Source organism: Abrus precatorius, unplaced genomic scaffold (assembly GCF_003935025.1).
Source record: "Abrus precatorius isolate BTA unplaced genomic scaffold, Abrus_2018 Scaffold6, whole genome shotgun sequence".
NCBI classification, from domain to species: Eukaryota; Viridiplantae; Streptophyta; class Magnoliopsida; order Fabales; family Fabaceae; genus Abrus; species Abrus precatorius.
Genome location: NW_020874406.1, coordinates 11,158,577 through 11,177,957, shown reverse-complemented (window position 1 = coordinate 11,177,957; position 19,381 = coordinate 11,158,577). Strand labels below are relative to the sequence as shown.

At 37.0% G+C, this 19,381-nt stretch overlaps 4 protein-coding genes across 4 annotated transcripts; 2 read left to right on the top strand and 2 right to left on the bottom strand.

The window, feature by feature from the left end:
- Positions 1-1,062: 1,062 nt before the first annotated feature.
- LOC113868789 (succinate dehydrogenase assembly factor 1, mitochondrial) lies at positions 1,063-2,376 on the bottom strand. Its single transcript, XM_027504686.1, has one exon. It carries the CDS (start codon positions 1,463-1,465, stop codon positions 1,181-1,183), a length of 285 nt encoding a protein of 94 aa, XP_027360487.1. The 5' UTR covers positions 1,466-2,376; the 3' UTR covers positions 1,063-1,180.
- Positions 2,272-8,038, bottom strand: LOC113868788 (pentatricopeptide repeat-containing protein At3g18110, chloroplastic). The gene is made up of 4 exons (XM_027504685.1): positions 4,365-8,038; positions 4,038-4,238; positions 3,791-3,881; positions 2,272-3,066 (listed from the first exon to the last, which is right to left on the bottom strand). Exons 1-4 carry the CDS (start codon positions 7,931-7,933, stop codon positions 2,479-2,481), a joined length of 4,449 nt encoding a protein of 1,482 aa, XP_027360486.1. The 5' UTR covers positions 7,934-8,038; the 3' UTR covers positions 2,272-2,478.
- A 1,499-nt stretch (positions 8,039-9,537) lies between these two features.
- LOC113869042 (pentatricopeptide repeat-containing protein At5g42310, chloroplastic-like) lies at positions 9,538-16,194 on the top strand. Its single transcript, XM_027505151.1, has 4 exons — positions 9,538-10,896; positions 14,358-14,510; positions 14,609-14,680; positions 14,840-16,194. Exons 1-4 carry the CDS (start codon positions 9,673-9,675, stop codon positions 14,954-14,956), a joined length of 1,566 nt encoding a protein of 521 aa, XP_027360952.1. The 5' UTR covers positions 9,538-9,672; the 3' UTR covers positions 14,957-16,194.
- A 384-nt stretch (positions 16,195-16,578) lies between these two features.
- On the top strand, positions 16,579-19,014 carry LOC113869749 (pentatricopeptide repeat-containing protein At1g71420). Its single transcript, XM_027506207.1, has one exon. The coding sequence runs from the start codon at positions 16,607-16,609 to the stop codon at positions 18,872-18,874; it is 2,268 nt and encodes a 755-aa protein (XP_027362008.1). The 5' UTR covers positions 16,579-16,606; the 3' UTR covers positions 18,875-19,014.
- The last annotated feature ends 367 nt before the right edge of the window (positions 19,015-19,381 follow it).

The window sequence follows — 19,381 nt, the reverse complement described above, 5'->3', positions numbered from 1 at the left end:
ACCGAAAGTTACCTTTGCCAATTTGCATTTTCTACTAGTGATGAAGTTGATACCATCTGACACTAATTAACTCAATTGAGTTGAAGTAGATATCAAGTTAATTAACACAAACTTGTCAATTATGGTAATAAAACAAGAACATCATTCTTCGTAGTTTATTCAAACAAGAACCTTAAGACCGTCATATCATTTGCCTTCACATATTCATCAACTATGGTGGTAAAAAAAATATTTGTTAGACATAATATCAAACATCCTACCTAACTCAAATTTTCCACCTTCACAAACTCTAATGTCATTGCATTACAAGAAGTTACATTTCTTCGTGACATATCATTAAATAACTTCACCTTCACAACATTCTTACTAGTGACATACCATATAACTATAACAGTCAAAGAAACTAAATTTATTTACAACATTTGATCAAACACCTTATGAGCATTGTAACAAATTGGTGTCCACGAAGATATCATATTCCACATTGTACTTGAATGTGGACCTATGAACTGACTTTCTTTTAAAGATCTTACACATGCTTGAACAAATTTTAATAACAGAAAAGTAAGTATAGTGACTCGAAAAGACATCTTGCATTTTTATGTATACAAAAGTTAAATAGTATTGAAATAAAATGTAAATAGTATTTAAATAAGTGACAATTTCAAGGTTAAAATGTCTATTATAATCTATTAATAGTATTCGAATCTAACGACTAAAATGTCGAATGAAAATAAAATTTATATGCTAACGTGACATTTTTAAAATTAAAATAATTTGTGCTTATTATCTCAATCATTAAAATAACAAATTTAATATTTTTTATTGTATTTTTTAATATCAATTTTTGTTATTTTTTCCCTATGATATTACCTATCTTGTATTTTTATTTTTGTCTTTTCTTTTTGTATCTCTTGTAGTGAAAATTGTAATAAACATTTTGAGCATTACTCTTATTATTGATCTACTATAACGCCAAAACACGGGGAATTTCGTGCGCAAAATCAAACGCAAGTCCGCTGCATACTGCTTTCTTTTTTTAGACTGAAAAAGGTAAGCATATCAACAATAAATTATTTGGAATTAACAAATTGAGATTATCCGGCGCATAAGAATTCGGAACTGTAATGATAAACATTATATTTGAATGTTTAACGCAGACCGGAAGGGTGAATGTGATTTAATCGGTTTTGGAGGAATGAAGTTGCAAAGAAGATAAGCCAGTGGTACCAGGGTTCCTAAGCTGATCAAGCTGTTTGTTACCACGGCGAAGTAAGTACTCAATATAGAGAAAATTTTTGCGATCTACTTCCTTTGAATTACGACGAAATTCTTGTGATACTGTTGACTCTATTTTGCGTCGTTCCTCTTCCGATTTTGAACGTGCAGCACGTAGAAATCCTCTGTATAAGCTAAGTACCTGCTTTTGCATCCCAGAAAGCCTTTGTCCTTTGTAGCTTCCCATTGCAACTTTATTCTTGTGCTTTCAGGTAAATTCTTTCCACAAAGAAAAACAACAATACTGATTAGTTGAGTTCGTTCACAATCGCAAAGCATTCTACGAGGCATTTCATCAAACATTTTATAGACAATATTATCTCAATTAGATAAAACCATTGGTTACCTCAAACTCAAAAGGGACGAACCGATTAAATGAAATGAAACAATTCGGATCGAAATTCAAGCGATGAAGATCAGATTAGGGACTTGCAATCCAATCCATCCACAACTGGTAGCGAGGTCTTTTTTTTTTTTTTTTTTCGATCAATAATAGAAAAAGAGGTTTAGTTTGGTAGCTTAGCCAATATATGAAATGGGCTCAACGAAGTATTTGGGTTTGGGCCCCCAACTGAAACGCTTCTTGAATTCATTTGCATTATTATGTTTGCCTCTGAATTTTTGCGTTATCTATTATCTATATCCAAGTCATACATAAAAACTATCTAGAAGTTGGACAGATACCATGATATTATATAAATTTTCCCGTCCTTTATAGAAATTAGCTTGCAATATTAAAACTTTCAAGAATCATTTCATGTTTAATTAATAATTCTAATAACTATTTACTAGTTACCATACGCTTGAGAATGATTTGATTTGAATTTAAAGGAAACGAACTACCACTATTATTATTTTTGTCCTAACAATGCAATTCAGGTTCTGAAAGAGAGAGAGAAAAAAAATGTACACATAAAAATGTTACAAATATCACAGTTTTACCCTTTATATAAAGCACATTTGTGACTCATTTGTAATCTCTCACATTTTTCCAATAATAGAAATCTCATTTTCTCTCTTCTCTTGGACTACATCATGTATCTCAACATTGACTCGAGTGAGTGATAAATGCCATGAACATCTTATCTTGGTAATGGATTAGAAACAACAGGTCACTACATTTTTTGTTTACAATTGAAGTTTGTCAGGCAGAATGCTATCTGTACAATGTATGATCGCAGTGTTTCACATTACATTAAATTACATTTCTCGTTTTTCACCAATTGGTTTGAAAGTCCTTTGTTTCCCAATTGCATTTGGTAGGAATGCTTCCCGAATATATTTCCTCTTCCTAAGCTTCTTGATCATTCTGATCCTCTTCAGCCGTTTGGGGTCAACAATTTTCTTGCTCTTTTCCAATTTCTCTTTCCTTCCCTCAGTAAAAGCTTCAATTGTCTTACTTCTCTTTTCATCTGGTAATAAAGCCAATCTGGAAAATTTCTTGGGACTAACTATTTCCAGTTTCTCAGTGATTTCTTTGAATGCCGGAAGAAGGCCGCGCCTTATAAAACATCCTTCGATAAGCTGTATTGAATTTAATTCAGGGAGATTTGGGGCATCTTTTAACTCAAGATCCAAGCAAAATGGTGAGTCTTTTAACCACATTCTGAGGGAGTGAGCCTTGGCTACAAGGACACCGTGTCGTGTCTTACAAGGAAGGAAAGGCGATCCCATTTCCCAAAGGCACGCCTTCAATGTGCTATCAAGGGATACCATGTTATACTCTGCTGTTCCTGTTATGAGCACAACTGATTTTGGTGACTCTGGATATCCCTGCAAGGAGGCATCCTGCCATGACATCCAAGTTCCAATGTTAAGGTCAATCAAACACCAGAGCTAATTAAATGATGAACATTATATTTGTTATCAATGATGACAATGTTTATGGCTCATACTGCAATGACCCAAAACTCAACCTGAATCCAGTCAACTTTCTTTGCACCCAAATTTTAATATATAAAAAATAAAACAAAAGTGTGGAAAACAGAACGTAAAAATGCAACAAGATTGGGTCGGTAACGGGGTCAGAAATGGATACCCAAGTCTGGGTGGTCTTTGTAGAATTAATATGATAATAATAATAATGCTGTCGATCTTATATAACAAGCGATTTTAATGTCTACTACTATGATTCTAAGAAAGATTGCCCAAGCAACAAATGCAAATAGTGAATCCATTTATGTTGTAATTATTTTACATTTTGAAATAATGTTAGATAGTAATTGTACATTAAAGACAGAAGATTAGGCTGTTAATGGGAGGCACGTGACTAAGTTTTGAGCTAACATCCAGGCTTAAGGGTTTAACAATAAAGTCAAAATGGTGGCTTTGCATATCTTTATCATATAAATTAAGGGGACATAACTGTAAGCTGCGCACAACTCAAAATTTGTCAATTATATTCACAGTGGAAATAGCAACCTATGTAAAAGCATGTATTTATAAAACTTTGAACCTTAGAAGTGAAAAACCATTGACAATTTTGAAAGTAACTTAGGGTAAGAGATGTCACCTGCATGTGGTCAAGCCATAACGTAAGACCAACAAGAGCTGATCCAGCAGATAGTTTTCTAAAATCAGCCCCCCAGTCCTTATCAGCAACCCTGCAATTGATTGATACAGGCAATAAGCAACCTAACAGAGCCAGTAACACTACAGTTGAAAATTGTGATACGAGAGATGCTGTCTAAGCAGTTCTCACAACTTCCTCCAAAGTACACTACAGTTAAGAACTATGGGAAAATACCAATAATAGCTACCTAAAAACATCATGGCGATAAATGCTTCTCTTGATTGCTAATTGGAAAACCCATGATGCAGTAGCCCGGAGTTCAAATGCCCACAAGAGATCCACCAAAGCATTGACAAAGTTAAAGGCTGCGTTATCTTCCAGAGGTTCTAGTCTCTCGAGACATTGGTCAACCTCTGAAACTAGTGACTCGGATTTTTCTCTTAGAAGCCTGTATAACAATTAGTATACATCGTTAACTGGGCAAATATGAACGCAAACCTGTGCTTCCTCTTAACGACAATAAATACTAATCTTTTGGCATAAAAAAATAACAACAATAAGAACAAATCAGTACCTTATTGGGAGATCAAACCCAGCACTTTCGAGTGCATTTAAAAGAATAATGGCTTCATTTGCTGCCTCAGACAAGCTTGCAGCTCTGATAAAGCACGTCCATATTCGATGGTCTGGTTCTATGCCTGCTTCCTTCATCTCCGTGAGCTTTTCAATTCCAGCTTCAAAATATCCTTTTTTGAGATATGCATCCATAACAGAGCTATAAGGTAGAGTATCCATAACAACGCCTGTTGTTGTCAGGTTTTTAAGGACTTTCTCAGCTTCTTCAGGCTGCCCAGATTTACCGTAAGAAACCATAAGCAAATGCATGGTGGCAATAGTGGGCTCTATCCCTGATTCTTTCATCATAGCCAGTAGATTCTCAGCTTTCAGATGATCCCCAGAAGTTCTATACATTTTCATCATTAAATGATAAAAAGAGCGGTCCAGTTTATAACCATCTGATCTAAGCTCTTCAAAAAGTTCCTCAGCCTGTTCATACAGTTGTAGCTTACTAAATGCTGCAATCAAGCTTCTGTATGTGTCTGACTTAGGCTCCAGACCAAGGCTTCTCATTTTTTGCATCAATGATAAACCTTCTTCTGGTCTACAGTCTCTGCAGTACATTATAATTAATGTATTATAGGTTTCTTCATCTGGTTTAAGACCAGCATCTTGAATTTTCTGGTAAATAATACCCATGCTTTTAAAATCTTCGATACCTAAATATAATTTAAGCATAGAATTGCAAAGTGGAAGATCAGGCTTGAATCCTGCCTCTTCCATCTCACACAACATGACTTCTACATCCCTTATTTTTTTGCATTTGCACAACAATCTAATCATAATTCTGTAAGTATGCATGGTGGGAAAATAACCAGCAGCTTTCATTCCATTGTATATTTTCTGCACCTCAAATAAGTTTCCTGCCTGAGCAAATGCTTCAAGCGTCAAAAGAATAGAACTTTTACTGATCTTGAGCCCCATGTCCTGCAACTCCTGGATTACCACATAGAGCTCATTTAGTCTTCCATCAACAATTAAAGCCTGTAATAGACCATTTATGGAATCTACGGTTGGAGAAGGGCCATCTCTCATCATTGTATTAAAAATAGCTCTAGCTCGCTCATAACAACCACTGAATGCATAAGCATCTATTAAAGCATTCCACACCTTTCTATCCACTTTCGAACATCTTTGCCTAAGACTCCCCACTAAGCTTTCTGCCTTTTGCCATACCTTTAACTTCCCATATGTTTCAACAATATCAATATAAACAGATGCATTATCAAGCATTAGACCTTTTTTCTCTGCATGATACAACAAATGGTGGGCTGTCTCAGGTAAGCCCATTCTACAGTAGACAGACACCATACTTTGGTACACACATTCAGATGGCTCAACACCACTGAATCTCATGTCAGAGAAAATCTGTGAAGCTATGTCAAAGAGTTCATTCTGTACACATTCCTGAATAAGAGATTCATACATAGTACAACTTTTAAATGAACCAAGTCCTCCTTTACTTCTGTACTCCTCCAAGGCTGCATCTAACTTTTTAGCCTTGCAAAGTATGATGATGAGTGCTCCTGTGATCATTTGAATATCATCTGGAGCATGTTCTCTCAAGAATTCAAGAAGTTCACATGCTTCTGAATATCTAGCAGATGAGCTGTATGAACTCATGATAGATAAAAAATTTTCATGATCCAATTCATAGCCATTGCTGATGGCAACTTTCAACATTTTAGCAGCATGATCATAACATCCCCCCTTCACAAGAACAGATGAAATAATTTGAGGATTCATACTGCTCCGTTCTTCCATATCTCTAATAATTCTGTCAATGACATCCCACATGTTTTCCCTAACAAGTGCATGCAGCATGACATCATAGAGACCATTATCAGGTGTGAAACCCTCATGAATCATTTCCTGATATAACATCATTGCCTTTCTCATCTCATTGAATCTCAGAAAGAAATCCAACATAACTGAGTATGCTAGATTATCAGCTTTGATTCCTGACCTACGCATGCAATCAAATGTCTCTTCAGCCTCTACTCGCTTTCCAGCCTTTGCATAAGCACAAATTAATGCACTATATGTGTGCAAAGTGGGCTTAACCCCCGCATCCAACATTTCTGACATTACATTTGCAGCTTCCACGACCTTACTAGCTTTCCCAAGTGAATCTATCAAAACAGTATAAGTAACAGCATCAGGATTCCTGCCAGAAGACTTCATGTCTCTGTAAAGCTGCAATGCCTGATCACACCGGCCCTGCCTCCCATGCATGTGTATGATAGTGTTGTATGTCATTTCATCCTTGCCAAACCCCTTTTTCACCATTTCCTCACAAACATCCCTTACCTTCTCTGTATTTCCTTCTTTTGAAAAGGCATACAACAAAGAATTATATGTTACAGCATCAGGGAAAAACCCTTTAGACTCCAATTCTCTAAACAGCTGCTCGGCTTTCTTAGGAAACCCACATCTACCATACACCGAAATCATAGCATTGTAAGTCCAAAGATCAGGTTGACAACGTTGAGACTCCATATCGTTAAAAATGGCAACAGCTTCCTCCAAATTAGACTCTCTTGAGCAAGCACTTATAAGGGTATTGTAAGTTATTATATCAGGCCTAATACCAGACCTCCTCACTTCATTCAAAAGCTGCATAGCCAAATTAGGCTCCATTGCACCACTCTTCATCCTGGCATTAATCAAAGTATTGAAACTCACGAGATCCGGCACACACCCTCTCTCACGCATTAAATCAAGCAGGTCCTTGACCTTGCTGAAGCGACCATTTCGCGCATAAACACCCATCATGGCATTGTACACTTGAACCGTGTCCCCCACGGTTGATTCAGCCCTTGTGAAGATTTCAACAGCAAGTGCTTCTTGATTAGCCTTTCCCAACACACCCAACATGGTAGCAACCATCCTCGCATTGGGTGCAAACCAATGCCTCAAATTCAAGCATTCATACAGTTCAAGTGCCCGTTGCCAACTTTGTTGACCAACCCATTTGACCACAAAGCAAAAATCAGTTGGTGTCATCTGAACCTTGCGTTCTTCCAAGACACCAGCCACAAACTCCTCAGATTTCAACCCCAGAATCCTATCCGTTAAGTACTTCACTCTCTCCCTCCAATTTTTGTCCCTCTTCAGTGCCAACTTGTTCATCTTTTTCACTCTTGTCTTGCTACGCCTCCCCAGAGTTTCCTGCGCTTCGTCGTTCACGGAACGACCCGGTTTGTGGGTTTCCTCTGGGACTTGGGAAGGTGGAGGCTTGATGGAGGAAACATCGTTTTGAGGCAAGTGGGTATGCGTAGAAGGGTACATTTCGGACAGTTTGAGATGTGGCCATCTGATTGAAGGCGATGCTCTGCTATAGGTAAACTTGAGAGTCTTAACAGTATTGGGTTGTGAAGAGGAATCGTTCTCAGTATCATCATCGTGGATAGTAGTGGAAGCTGAAGAGGAAGGAAGTGCAGCGGGTGTGAGTGGAGAGTTGGAGGGTGGTCGCTGAACTGAGGGAAAACTAAGCAATCCTGAACCTGAGACAGAGACAGACATGTTTGTTCAGCTGAGCATGTGTCTCTATTGCAATTGCAAGTGGTGTATAATATGTTTTCCAGACTGCAACATTTATCGTTTCAATTATGGAAAGGGCAGAGCAATGCGGAAAACAGAGTGGGATTGGGTTGTAGGCCAAACAGAATGCCAGTTTGAGAACCACTTCGTTATCCAGGAAAACAGGTATTTTGCTTGGCGTGGCGGGATGAGAGATATGTCCACTTCTTCTTATGGTTCTATTTTTTCATTTTTGGATTAACAATATTTTTAAAGAAGGATTAAGTGTATGTTCGGTTTTTATAAAATTGACGAACTTAATTTTTAAGCTTTTTTAATTTTATACGATAAATTTAAAATGATTCAATAAAAATTTAAAATTTTAAAACCCTAGTAAAAAAAAGAAAGAGAGAGTCATGAGTCTCAATTTGAACAAGAGAAAAAATAAACAATTATAGCGCTTAAATTAAAATTAAATTAGTTTGACTAATTAATAAAATTTTATATGCTTGAAATTATATGTTCAATATATTTAGGTTGAATAAAAGTGATTAATTGATTTAAGAAAAGTTATTATCTAGTTAAAAATATGCTATTATCTTTATTTTAATTTCATTAAGTTATTTTTTATTGATAAAATTGAGATGAATATATAATGTTATTAAATTTAATTAGTTTTATTTTAAAAAAATATATAATTATTTATATTGTTAGATTTAAAAATCAAATTTGTACATTATTTAGGCTATGAGACAAAAATAAAGTGCTATTGATGACATTTAAATACAAAAAGAATGTTATTTTAACTAAAGATTACTTTATTTTATTTTATTTTTTATTTTGGATATATATTTTTTAGATTTTAGATTTTAGATTTTAAATTTAATAACAGAATATATTTAACTAATTGGGAAAAATACAAAAAAAAAATATTTGAATTAACTTTAGAAAGAAAAATGAAAAGTAGTGAGTTTAAGAGTAAGATTGAGTTTTGTATGAATAAAATGAAACTGATTTTTTAAATTTTTATAATTAATTTTTTTAAAAAAATTTCTTTAAAATAATTTATTTAACTATCTAATATTTCAATATTTTTAATTTACAAAATATTTTAAAAATTAAAACATAAATATTATAACTTTTAAAATGTGCTATTTTATTAATTTATATATAAATTGTACAACCTTAAGTGTATATTTAGTTTTTATAAAATTGACAAACTTTTTACTTTTAAGCTTTTATAATTTGATACGATAAATTTTAAATTATTCAAATATTTATCTATATATAATTTAATGATTAAAAATTAGTAAAAAAAACAAAAATTTGCAACAGGTAAAAAGGTTGGAATTTGAGCAAAAGGGAAACAAGCAACCGTGGTGCTTAAATTGAAAATTAAATTATTTTGACTAATTAATAAAGTTTTATATACTGAAAATTTTCAATGATGAGGATATTTTGATTGAATAAAAATGATTAATGGTTTAAGAAAAGTTGTCACCTGGACCCGGTCATAAACAGGTCGGGCAAACCCGACTTGGCCGGCCAGCCAGTTAAGATATTGTAGCACAGAAGCTCATATTACTCCGAACATAACGCCAAATGTTGAAGCCATAGATTTTTTTTTTTTTTTTTTTGACACTTGTTCTGTTATGTTTGGTTCCATTCTCTGAAAATATGATTGCGTTTGAATTTTGATGCTTGTCTGTAACAGAAACAACACAAGAAAATAGTAGCATAGCATGAAAATGCAGTCCGTTTACTGCTCTATACAAATTCCATTATCATACAATATTGGTCACCCTCATCTCTGCTTCTCTCGTGCATTTGTCACCCGGTGTAGTAAAAAACCCAACTTTATTAGTTCCTCAAATCGATGCGTTAGAAACAAGGGTGTAAAGGAAGTGGGTCCAGAATTTGATAGCAAAAACATGCTTTTTAAGTGTGGTGAGAGACTTGGAAAGGATGAAGAGCTTTCTAGTGATTTGTACAGCCAATTAATCTGTGAATGTTGCAAAGGAGGAGACTTGGATAGAGCCATGTCTCTTCTTGCGCAAATGGAAGCTCAGGGGTTTCACCTCAGTTCATCATCTTATGCTTGTCTGATTCAGGCCCTTGGTAATGTTGGAAGGACTTCAGAGGCTGATATGTTGTTTAAAGAAATGATTTGTTGTGGGTTTAGACCCAAATTGAATTTGTACAACAGTTTGCTTAGAGGGTTCTTGAAGAAAGGTCTGTTAGGACTTGCAAATGGGCTCTTGAAGGAAATGAATGACTTAGGCATATGGAGGAGTCAAGAGACATACGAGATTTTTCTAGACTACTATGTTGGTGCTGGAAGGTTGGAAGATACCTGGTCAACAATCAATGAGATGAAACAAAAGGGGTTTAGACTTAACTCGTTTGTGTATAGCAGGATTGTTGGGATTTATAGGGACAATGGGATGTGGAAGAAAGCAATAGAGATTTTGGAAGAGATTAGAGAGAGGGGGATTCCTTTAGACACGCATGTTTGCAACAGTATTATTGATACCTTTGGCAAATATGGTGAATTGGATGAGGCATTGAAGTTGTTTCAGAAAATGCAAAATGAAGGTGTAAGGCCAAATATAGTGACTTGGAATTCACTGATTAAGTGGCACTGCAAAGAGGGTGATTTCATGAAAGCCTTTAATTTGTTTACTGATATGCAAGAGCAAGGATTGTATCCAGACCCTAAGATATTTGTCACCATCATTAGCTGCTTGGGGGAACAGGGAAAGTGGGACATAATAAAGAAATATTTTGAAAGCATGAAATTTAGGGGAAATAAAGAATATGGGGCTGTTTATGCTGTTTTGGTTGATATTTATGGACAATATGGGAAATTTCAGAATGCTGAGGAGTGTGTACAGGCACTAAAGTCCGAAGGTGTGCTAGTTTCTCCGAGCATTTTTTGTGCATTAGCAAATGCTTATGCTCAGCAGGTATGCTATTTCCTCTCTCTTGTTCCTTTTGTTCCAACCTTCTCATTGGTTATAATTATTTATATTAGAAGCACATATAGTATTTTTCAAAATAGTTGATGTTCTGGTATCCTATTTGTATCTGTGATAGGAACTGAATGTATTATTGTAGTAACAGAACAAACTCAGGGAATAACTCTGGATGTACAAGCAAAATAGCTAGGTAATAACAGAAAAAGAGATATTGATGAATGAAATAAAGCTCCTCTTATGGCAGCAGCCATCTCGAATAACCTCCCAAATATTTCCTACCTTCTCCCCTCTATCTATCTTCCATATATCCTTCTCCGCTGCACTCACCCCTCTTCTCTCTCATTCTTGCCACATACTCCATTTGTTAATCTATTAGAATCTTGCATAAGGGCCTCCTTGTTCACCTTTCCTATTTTACCCCTCCTTCTCTGGTATGTCTTTAGTGGAGGCCCAATTGGTTTGGACCCAACAATACTCTCCCCATTGAGAGGAACCTTGTCCTCAAAGTTGAAATGTGAAAATATGGCCTGAAGCAGATCAAATTCCTCCTAAATGGTTAACCCAAATGACATTACCACCTACACGTAGTGCCTTTCGTGTGTCCAGAAGGCAGTTTAGGGATGTCCTTTGGCCTCATACATATTTGGTGGTAGCTTGATTTCAGATCGAGTTTAGAAAAGATTATGACCCCTCCTAACTCATCCAACAACTCTTCGATATGGTGATACTATTAAGAGCATGATAATCCACACAAAAACGCCAACTCCTGTTTTTTTTCTTAACTAGAATCAACGGGCAAGAATAGGAACTTGTACTTAGTCTAATCATTCCTGCTGCCAGCATATTCCTTATGAATTTTTCAATCTCTTCCTTGTGGTGATAAAGGTGTCGATAAGGGCAAATGTTAGGAATTGTTTCTCCCTCTTTCAAAACAATGGCATGGTCACATTCCTTTTTTGGTGAAAGGGCTGTTCCCTCCTTAAACAATTCACTAAACTCCCCTAATAGAGTCTTCATAGCCTCTGGAGCTGTTGCTGGCACTTGAGTGGGTAATTCTGTGCAACCCATAGTAACATGCCCAACTCCACATAATACGCCTCAGCTTCCCTTTTTAGCTCCTTCCTTATGGCTTTTAATGAAGCCACTATCCAGAATAATTCTACATCCCCTTTTATCTCAATAACCCTTCCATCTTTGTGCACAATCAAGTGTTGTCGCAGGTCAGCATTGAATTTACCTAAGCTTTTGAGCCATTTGTACCCCAAAATCACATCCACTCCTACCAAGTCAAATAAGAAAAAGTTCTGAACTACTTGTAAGTTGGGTAGTTCCAATACCACGCCCCTACAAACCTCTTGGCTTCCCAACCTCTGCCCATCTCCTACCTCGACGAAGTATCCTCTTGTAGCTTCTGTTGGTATATTCAGCTCCTCTACCAATCCCGGGGATACGAAATTATAGGATGCGCCGTAATCTACCATTACAATCACCTTCTTGCCCAAAATGGTCCCCCACAACTTTAATGAATTCTTGGAGGTCATCCCTGCAATACTGCTCGCGTTCAACTGAAGGTTCACTTCCTCCTCGTTTTCTTCCTCCATGGACACTCCACCCTGGTTCGCCTCCTGTTCTCCCAGCAAGACCATGTGTAGCTGTTTGTTGTGGCAAATATAGCCTGACGTAAATCTTTTGTTGTAGTGAAAGCAGAACTCTCTCTTTCTTTTTTCATTTTCCTCCTCTTTGTTCAGCCGTTTAAATCCTAGACCTCCGCGATTTGAGCTCGCTATGAAAGAATCCCATGAGCTATTGTGGTCCCTTGAGCCTTGACCGACTTCTATTAGGGCGAGCTAGGGTCCTAAACCCCGAGGATGAGTTGGGTTCCACTTTCTCCGCCCAATTCGTTTTAGTCACTCTTGGGCCCCTCCTCTTAAGGCCCAATGTTGCTTAAGACCCATTGACCTGCTTACCCTCACAGATGGCCCATATAAGAAAGGCCCAACACCCTGTTCTTTTCTTCTAACTTTTGTGCCAACTCCATGATCGTACTCAAGTCTCCAGAGTCTCGCAACCTTACCTCTGCTTTGATCTCCTCATTCAAGCCATTAAGGAATGCCCCTATCATAAATTCCTTGTCGGCAAAACGAAGGGGGGCAGAGAACTGCTCGAACTGTTCCCTGTATTCAATCACTGTCCCCCTCTACCTTAATCCCATTAAAGCTTCGTAAGGATTCTCTAACAACAACGACCTGAAACAGCCCAATAGAGCTTGCCAAAAAATGGGCCACGTGGGCGTCAGAACTCTTAGTTCCCACCATTGATACCAATTGAGCGCTTTTCTCTCTAAGCAAACTACTGCCGTGTCCACCTTTTCTGCTTTAGGGATGTTATTTTTCTCAAAATACCTTTCCACTCTGTACATCCACCCATAGGGATCATCTTTAGCAAAGTATGGTACCTCCACCCGCCTCACCCGTTCCTCCCTTCTCCAGGCATCTCCCGCTCTGTTGCCTACTTCTTGATTACTATTCTCACCTTCCATCTCCGTTCAAACCATCCGCAAGGCTGTCTCGAATATCACTGTTATCACCGTTATCATCTCATACATTTGCCTCCGAAACTCTTCCTGAATGGAAGCTTGCATGCCCTCTAATCGACGCTTGACATTCTTCAATCGATTCTCCATTCGTGTCATTACCATCTGGCGCTCCCATGATCGGGAGCTCTGATACCAGCTTGATAGGAACTAAATGTATAATTGTAGTAACAGAACAAACTCAAGAAATAACCCTGGACGTACAAGCAAAATAGCTAGGTAATAACAGAAAAAGAGATATTGATGAATGAAATAAAGCTTTCCTATGGTAGTAGCCATCCCGAATAACCTCCCAAATATTTCCTACCTTCTCCCCTCTATCTATCTTCCATATGTCCTTCTCCTTTGCTGCAGTCACCCCTCTTCTCTCTCATTCTTGCCATGTACTCCATTTGTTAATCTGTTAGAATCTTGCATAACGGCCTCCTTGCTCACCTTTCCTATTTTACCCCTCCTTCTCTGGTATGTCTTTAGTGGAGGCCCAATTGGTTTGGACCCAACAATCTGATGCCATACTTATACACCTAAATGGTGAAAAATACTTGTGGTATGCTATATACCGTGTCCACATATCTGTGTCATATCAGATATTCTATTGATACGAAACGAATACCTGTTTTAATTTGGATTATTCATGATATTTTTTTTTAATACTTACTTGGTACATGTTAAGATTAACAACCAATAATGTTAATACTATAATGAAACAATTTTTGAAGAGTTCAACTATTTTGGACCATTTAAGAAGAGTAATGTTATTACTCGAGAAAAAAAAGGGAAAAACAGAGAGATGCTTGTTTGCTTTGTTTCTTTAAGATTGTTAGTATTGGGTATGACTTATTTGTTTTCTTGTTAGGGCTTATGTGAACAAGCCATTAAGGTGCTGCAGATCATGGAAGTGGAGGGAATTGAACCAAATATTGTTATGCTCAATATGCTAATGAATGCATTTGGTAATGCTGGGAGATGTATGGAAGCAATGTCTGTTTATCACCATATAAAAGAAACTGTAAGGCTAATTAGTTTGCAGTGGAAATATCATCAGCGTTTTTATTAATGCAATATTTCTTTTTCAATCTCTGATGTTATTTCTATAACTTTATGTAGGGTGCTAGCCCTGATGTGGTCACCTACACTACGCTTATGAAGGCTTTCTTAAGGGCCAAAAAATTTGATGAGGTGCTGTGAATTCTTCAATTATTTTTTTGTCTTTTTCTTTTGCAAGATGAAGTTGTTTTTAATACTTTTTCAATAATATGTAATTTCTATGTAAACAGAGGAAGAAACGCATGCTGTAAGATCTAGTTGCCTAATTCTTTCTGATAATATTATAATCAGGTTCCCATTATCTACAAGGAAATGGAGTATGATGGATGCACTCCTGATAGAAAAGCTAGACAGATGTTACAAGCTGCATTAACGGTTCTTGAACAAAGGATCTCATTACAAACTTAATAGGGACTGTGGTAGCCGATCACTGGTTCATGATCATTTGGAAATTGAATGAGCATTGCCGATTCCATGGGGAGCTTTCTAAAGTTTTTCGTTATTGGATTTGATGATATGTACTGGATTAGTTAGCTGGAGAGGCGTTTAATGAAAGAAAACTGATATTTTCTTCAATGTCTTCCTTTGCCAGTGAAGCAGAGATGAGAGATGATTCAGGTTGAGATCCCTCTTGTCTAGAGTGTTGAAAGGGCAGTGTTTTATGTTTGTCATTTCTAGAAAGCTTATGGAGACAGTGTCCATTTATGAGAGATTAAAAGGGCTGAAAGATACTAGAACAAGGATTGAGAAGGACATTTGGGGTTTGTTAAGTAGTTGCTAATTTCATCCATTTATGAGATGATATTTCCTTTCCTGGAGATTCCTAAAGAAGGTTCGTCCTGTGATATTGGTCATTTCAGGTGATTGGCCATGATATTGGGTAGGGTGTTATTGGCTGCAAAAGATGCAATAATGTCCCATCCTTGGCTAATTATTCGATGGGAATTTGGGATCCTCAGACAGATTGGTATGACAATTTAAATCAGGATACCCGGGACAATCGTCTGCTCCTCTATCTTCATTTGCAAGACTCTTGGTACATGAATGATGTTGATGGGGAAGGTGCTCTGTGTTTAACATATAAAAAGCAAGATTAGGCAGTCAAGATGAGACATTATGTATATTTTCTTGTAACATTGTTAGGCTCATCTGTGTGATCTGCTTTTTCTCACATTGATGTTGAGAGATAGAATAGAGACACTAGGACACAGTAGTTAGTGTTCAATGAGTATGGATTCCTGAAGTTTAACATCAACCAGAGACATATTTTCTCAAAGTTTGCACTGTATTGTTTTATGGAATTTCTTCTTAGCCAGAAGTTAGTTGAGAGTTTCAGCGGTCTTGTGCTCAGAGAGTATTTAAGCTCAGGCAAGATGGCTGTCTTTCCTATCAAGGATTGCTCAACTACCAATGCTAGTGCTCTCACTCAAACCAATGTTCCTGTGAAGCTGTGTACCCGAGTATTGTATTATTTGATGATGCAAAAGAATACTTGAAAGAAATACAAATCATATTCATGTAATTTTCCTTTTTCTGTTCGGTTAAACTTTTTTCTATAGGCATTATTATACTGGAAAGAATGTCCTTGTGTGGGAAAGCAATAATTTACTCTCGAAGAATTCAAATATACACAGTTTAGTTATTAGATTAAACAAGCCTTTCTTTTTAACATATATAAGCAATTGATTCAACCAAGGCGTGTGGATTTATACACGAGTAGTGCTATTTTTACATTGTATAATGAATTACAAACTTGTGTGTATAACTAGTTGAATGATTGGTTATTTCTCAAATTAATGACTTGAATACCAACAAGGGTTAGTGTGGTTTTCTTAAAAATCATCTAGTTCAAAACCTGTTGATCAATACAGAAATAATTTTCATTAATTTACTTGATAATTATAATTGAACTGTTAAACTGATTATGTATTTATAATCCAAAGACGTTATTGGCTTATTTCTTGCATGGAATGAAATATACAAGCCAACGATCATTGATGAACAAACTATGCAAAACAAGCCACGATGGTACTTTGTGCGAGTAATTTCACAGCGTCGATGCTATGCTCCAGCAAGCTTGTGCGTTGTGTGTTCTCCAAATGTTGTTTGTTACGGAACCTTAGTACTTCAAGTGCAGAACTAGAAACCATAATCACAAACATTGATGCACAGATACGTGCTCTTTCCACGCAAGGCAACATTGAAGAAGCTCTTTCACTTCTTTACACCCACTCTTCTCTGTCCCTTCAAAACTATGCATCTCTGTTCCATGCTTGTGCTCAGAAAAAGTGCCTCCAACAAGGAATGGCTCTGCACCATTACATGCTTCACAAAGATCCCACATTTCAAAATGATCTCTTTGTCACTAATCACATCATAAATATGTACTGCAAGTGTGGCCACTTAGTCTATGCCCATTACATGTTTGATCAAATGTCACATAGAAATATTGTTTCTTGGACTGCTCTCATTTCAGGATATGCACAATCTGGTCTAATCCGAGAGTGTTTCTCTCTCTTCTCTGGTTTGTTGACTTGTTTCCGCCCCAATGAATTTGCTTTTGCAAGTTTGCTTAGCGCGTGCGAGGGCCATGACATTAAATGTGGCATGCAGGTACATGCAGTTGCTTTGAAAATTTCATTGGATGCCAATGTATATGTTGCAAATGCTCTTATTACAATGTATAGCAAGTGCTCTGGTTCCCCTGGAGGTTATAATCAGACAGCAGATGATGCCTGGACCGTGTTCAAGGCAATGAAGTTCCGAAATCTCATATCTTGGAATTCAATGATTGCAGGTTTTCAATTTTGTGGACTTGGGGACAGAGCCATTTGCCTGTTTACACACATGTACTGCAATGGAATTGAGTTTGACCGCCCCACACTACTTAGTGTCTTCTCTTCCTTGAATGAATGTAGTGATTTTGATGACATTAACATACATCTTAGGAAATGTTTTCAATTGCACTGTCTCACTATTAAAAGTGGGCTTATTTCAGAAATTGAAGTGATAACAGCATTGATGAAATCCTATGCAAATCTTGGAGGACACATTTCTGACTGTTATAGGATCTTCCTTGAAACAAGTGGCCAACAGGATATTGTGTTATGGACTGCTCTTATTTCTGTGTTTGCAGAACGGGATCCTGAGCAGGCTTTCCTCCTTTTCTGTCAACTTCATCATGAAAATTTTTTGCCAGACTGGCATACATTCTCAATTGCCTTAAAAGCTTGTGCATACTTAGTGACTGAGAAGCATGCCATGGCCATTCACACACAAGTAATTAAAAAAGGGTTTCAGGAAGCTACAGTTCTTTCTAATGCCTTGATACATGCTTATGCCAGGTGTGGTTCCTTAGCATTGTCTAAACAAGTATTCAATGAAATGTGTTACCGTGATTTGGTTTCCTGGAATTCAATGCTCAAGTCTTATGCCATACACGGGCAAGCTAAAGATGCACTGGAGCTCTTACGGCAAATGAATGTTCGTCCAGATTCTTCAACCTTCGTTGCGCTTCTCTCAGCTTGCAGTCATGTTGGACTGGTTGATGAAGGAGTGAAATTGTTTAACTCTATGTCTGGTGATCACGGTATTGTTCCTCAACTAGACCATTATTCCTGCATGGTTGATCTTTATGGACGAGCTGGGAAGATAATTGAGGCTGAGGAGTTGATACGTAAAATGCCAATGAAACCTGATTCTGTGATTTGGAGTTCATTACTTGGATCTTGCCGGAAGCATGGTGAAATTCACGTGGCCAAACTAGCAGCTGATAAATTTAAGGAGTTACAGCCTAAAAATTCATTGGGATATGTACAAATGTCAAACATATATTCCTCAGGTGGTAGTTTTATTGAAGCTGGCTCGATTAGGAAGGAAATGAGAGCCTCTAAGGTGAGAAAAGAACCAGGATTAAGCTGGGTTGAGATTGGGAAGCAGGTTCATGAGTTTGCCTCTGGTGGTCAACATCATCCACAAAGGGGAGCCATATTAAGCCGGCTTGAGATATTGATTGGGCAATTGAAAGAGATGGGTTATGTACCAGATCTTAGCTTAGCCTTGTATGACACGGAAATGGAGCACAAAGAAGACCAATTGTTTCATCACAGTGAGAAGATGGCATTGGTATTTGCCATAATGAATGAAGGAAGTTTGCCTTATGGTGGGAATGTCATCAAAATAATGAAAAACATTCGTATTTGTGTGGACTGTCATAACTTCATGAAATTAGCATCATATGTATTTCAGAAGGAGATTGTTGTGAGAGATTCAAACCGCTTTCACCACTTCAAATATGCAACATGCTCTTGTAATGATTATTGGTAATATACCACTTGCATTCCCTCAATGGCCACTTGCATTCCTCAACTGCATCAAACGTTGCTTGCATGGTGGATTTTTTGGGTCTAGATGCTTTAGTTGAGGAAGCACATACACTGTTGGCTGCTTGTTGATGAGTTCATGGATATGTTGAAAGTGGAGATGTAGGAAAACACCTGACAGTATTTCTTCATTCATTCATAATATTTATAAGGACGGAATAATTACATAGATTGGTTCTCGATAGGAATTTTAAACAGGAAAATTACACAAATATCCTAATAAGATTGATATTTTGTTGTCTAGTTTTTAGAACATTTAAGATGTTAACAGCCCATCCACGTGGCAGCACTTCTTTCTGTTATTCAAATGTAAATTATGTGATAGATAAAAAACAAGAAAGTGGGACTTTTTTTGGTTGGGCATTTCTGGGGTATAATCGTCTACTTAACGGTATTGATTACTACTGAATTCATTGAATCTCAACGGTATTGACTACTTGCAATTTCTCGT

Excerpts from the sequence above, each read along its gene's own strand:
- LOC113869042 (XM_027505151.1), top strand. The coding sequence starts at position 9,673 with ATGAAAATGCAGTCCGTTTACTGCTCTATACAAATTCCATTATCATAC. Across the intron at positions 14,511-14,608 it reads ATCACCATATAAAAGAAACT|GGTGCTAGCCCTGATGTGGT; the intron begins GTAAGGCTAATT and ends AACTTTATGTAG. Across the intron at positions 14,681-14,839 it reads GGGCCAAAAAATTTGATGAG|GTTCCCATTATCTACAAGGA; the intron begins GTGCTGTGAATT and ends TATTATAATCAG.
- LOC113869749 (XM_027506207.1), top strand. The coding sequence starts at position 16,607 with ATGCTATGCTCCAGCAAGCTTGTGCGTTGTGTGTTCTCCAAATGTTGT.
- LOC113868788 (XM_027504685.1), bottom strand. The coding sequence starts at position 7,933 with ATGTCTGTCTCTGTCTCAGGTTCAGGATTGCTTAGTTTTCCCTCAGTT. Across the intron at positions 3,882-4,037 it reads TATCGCCATGATGTTTTTAG|GGTTGCTGATAAGGACTGGG; the intron begins GTAGCTATTATT and ends AATCAATTGCAG. Across the intron at positions 3,067-3,790 it reads TATGGCTTGACCACATGCAG|GATGCCTCCTTGCAGGGATA; the intron begins GTGACATCTCTT and ends ATGTCATGGCAG.
- LOC113868789 (XM_027504686.1), bottom strand. The coding sequence starts at position 1,465 with ATGGGAAGCTACAAAGGACAAAGGCTTTCTGGGATGCAAAAGCAGGTA.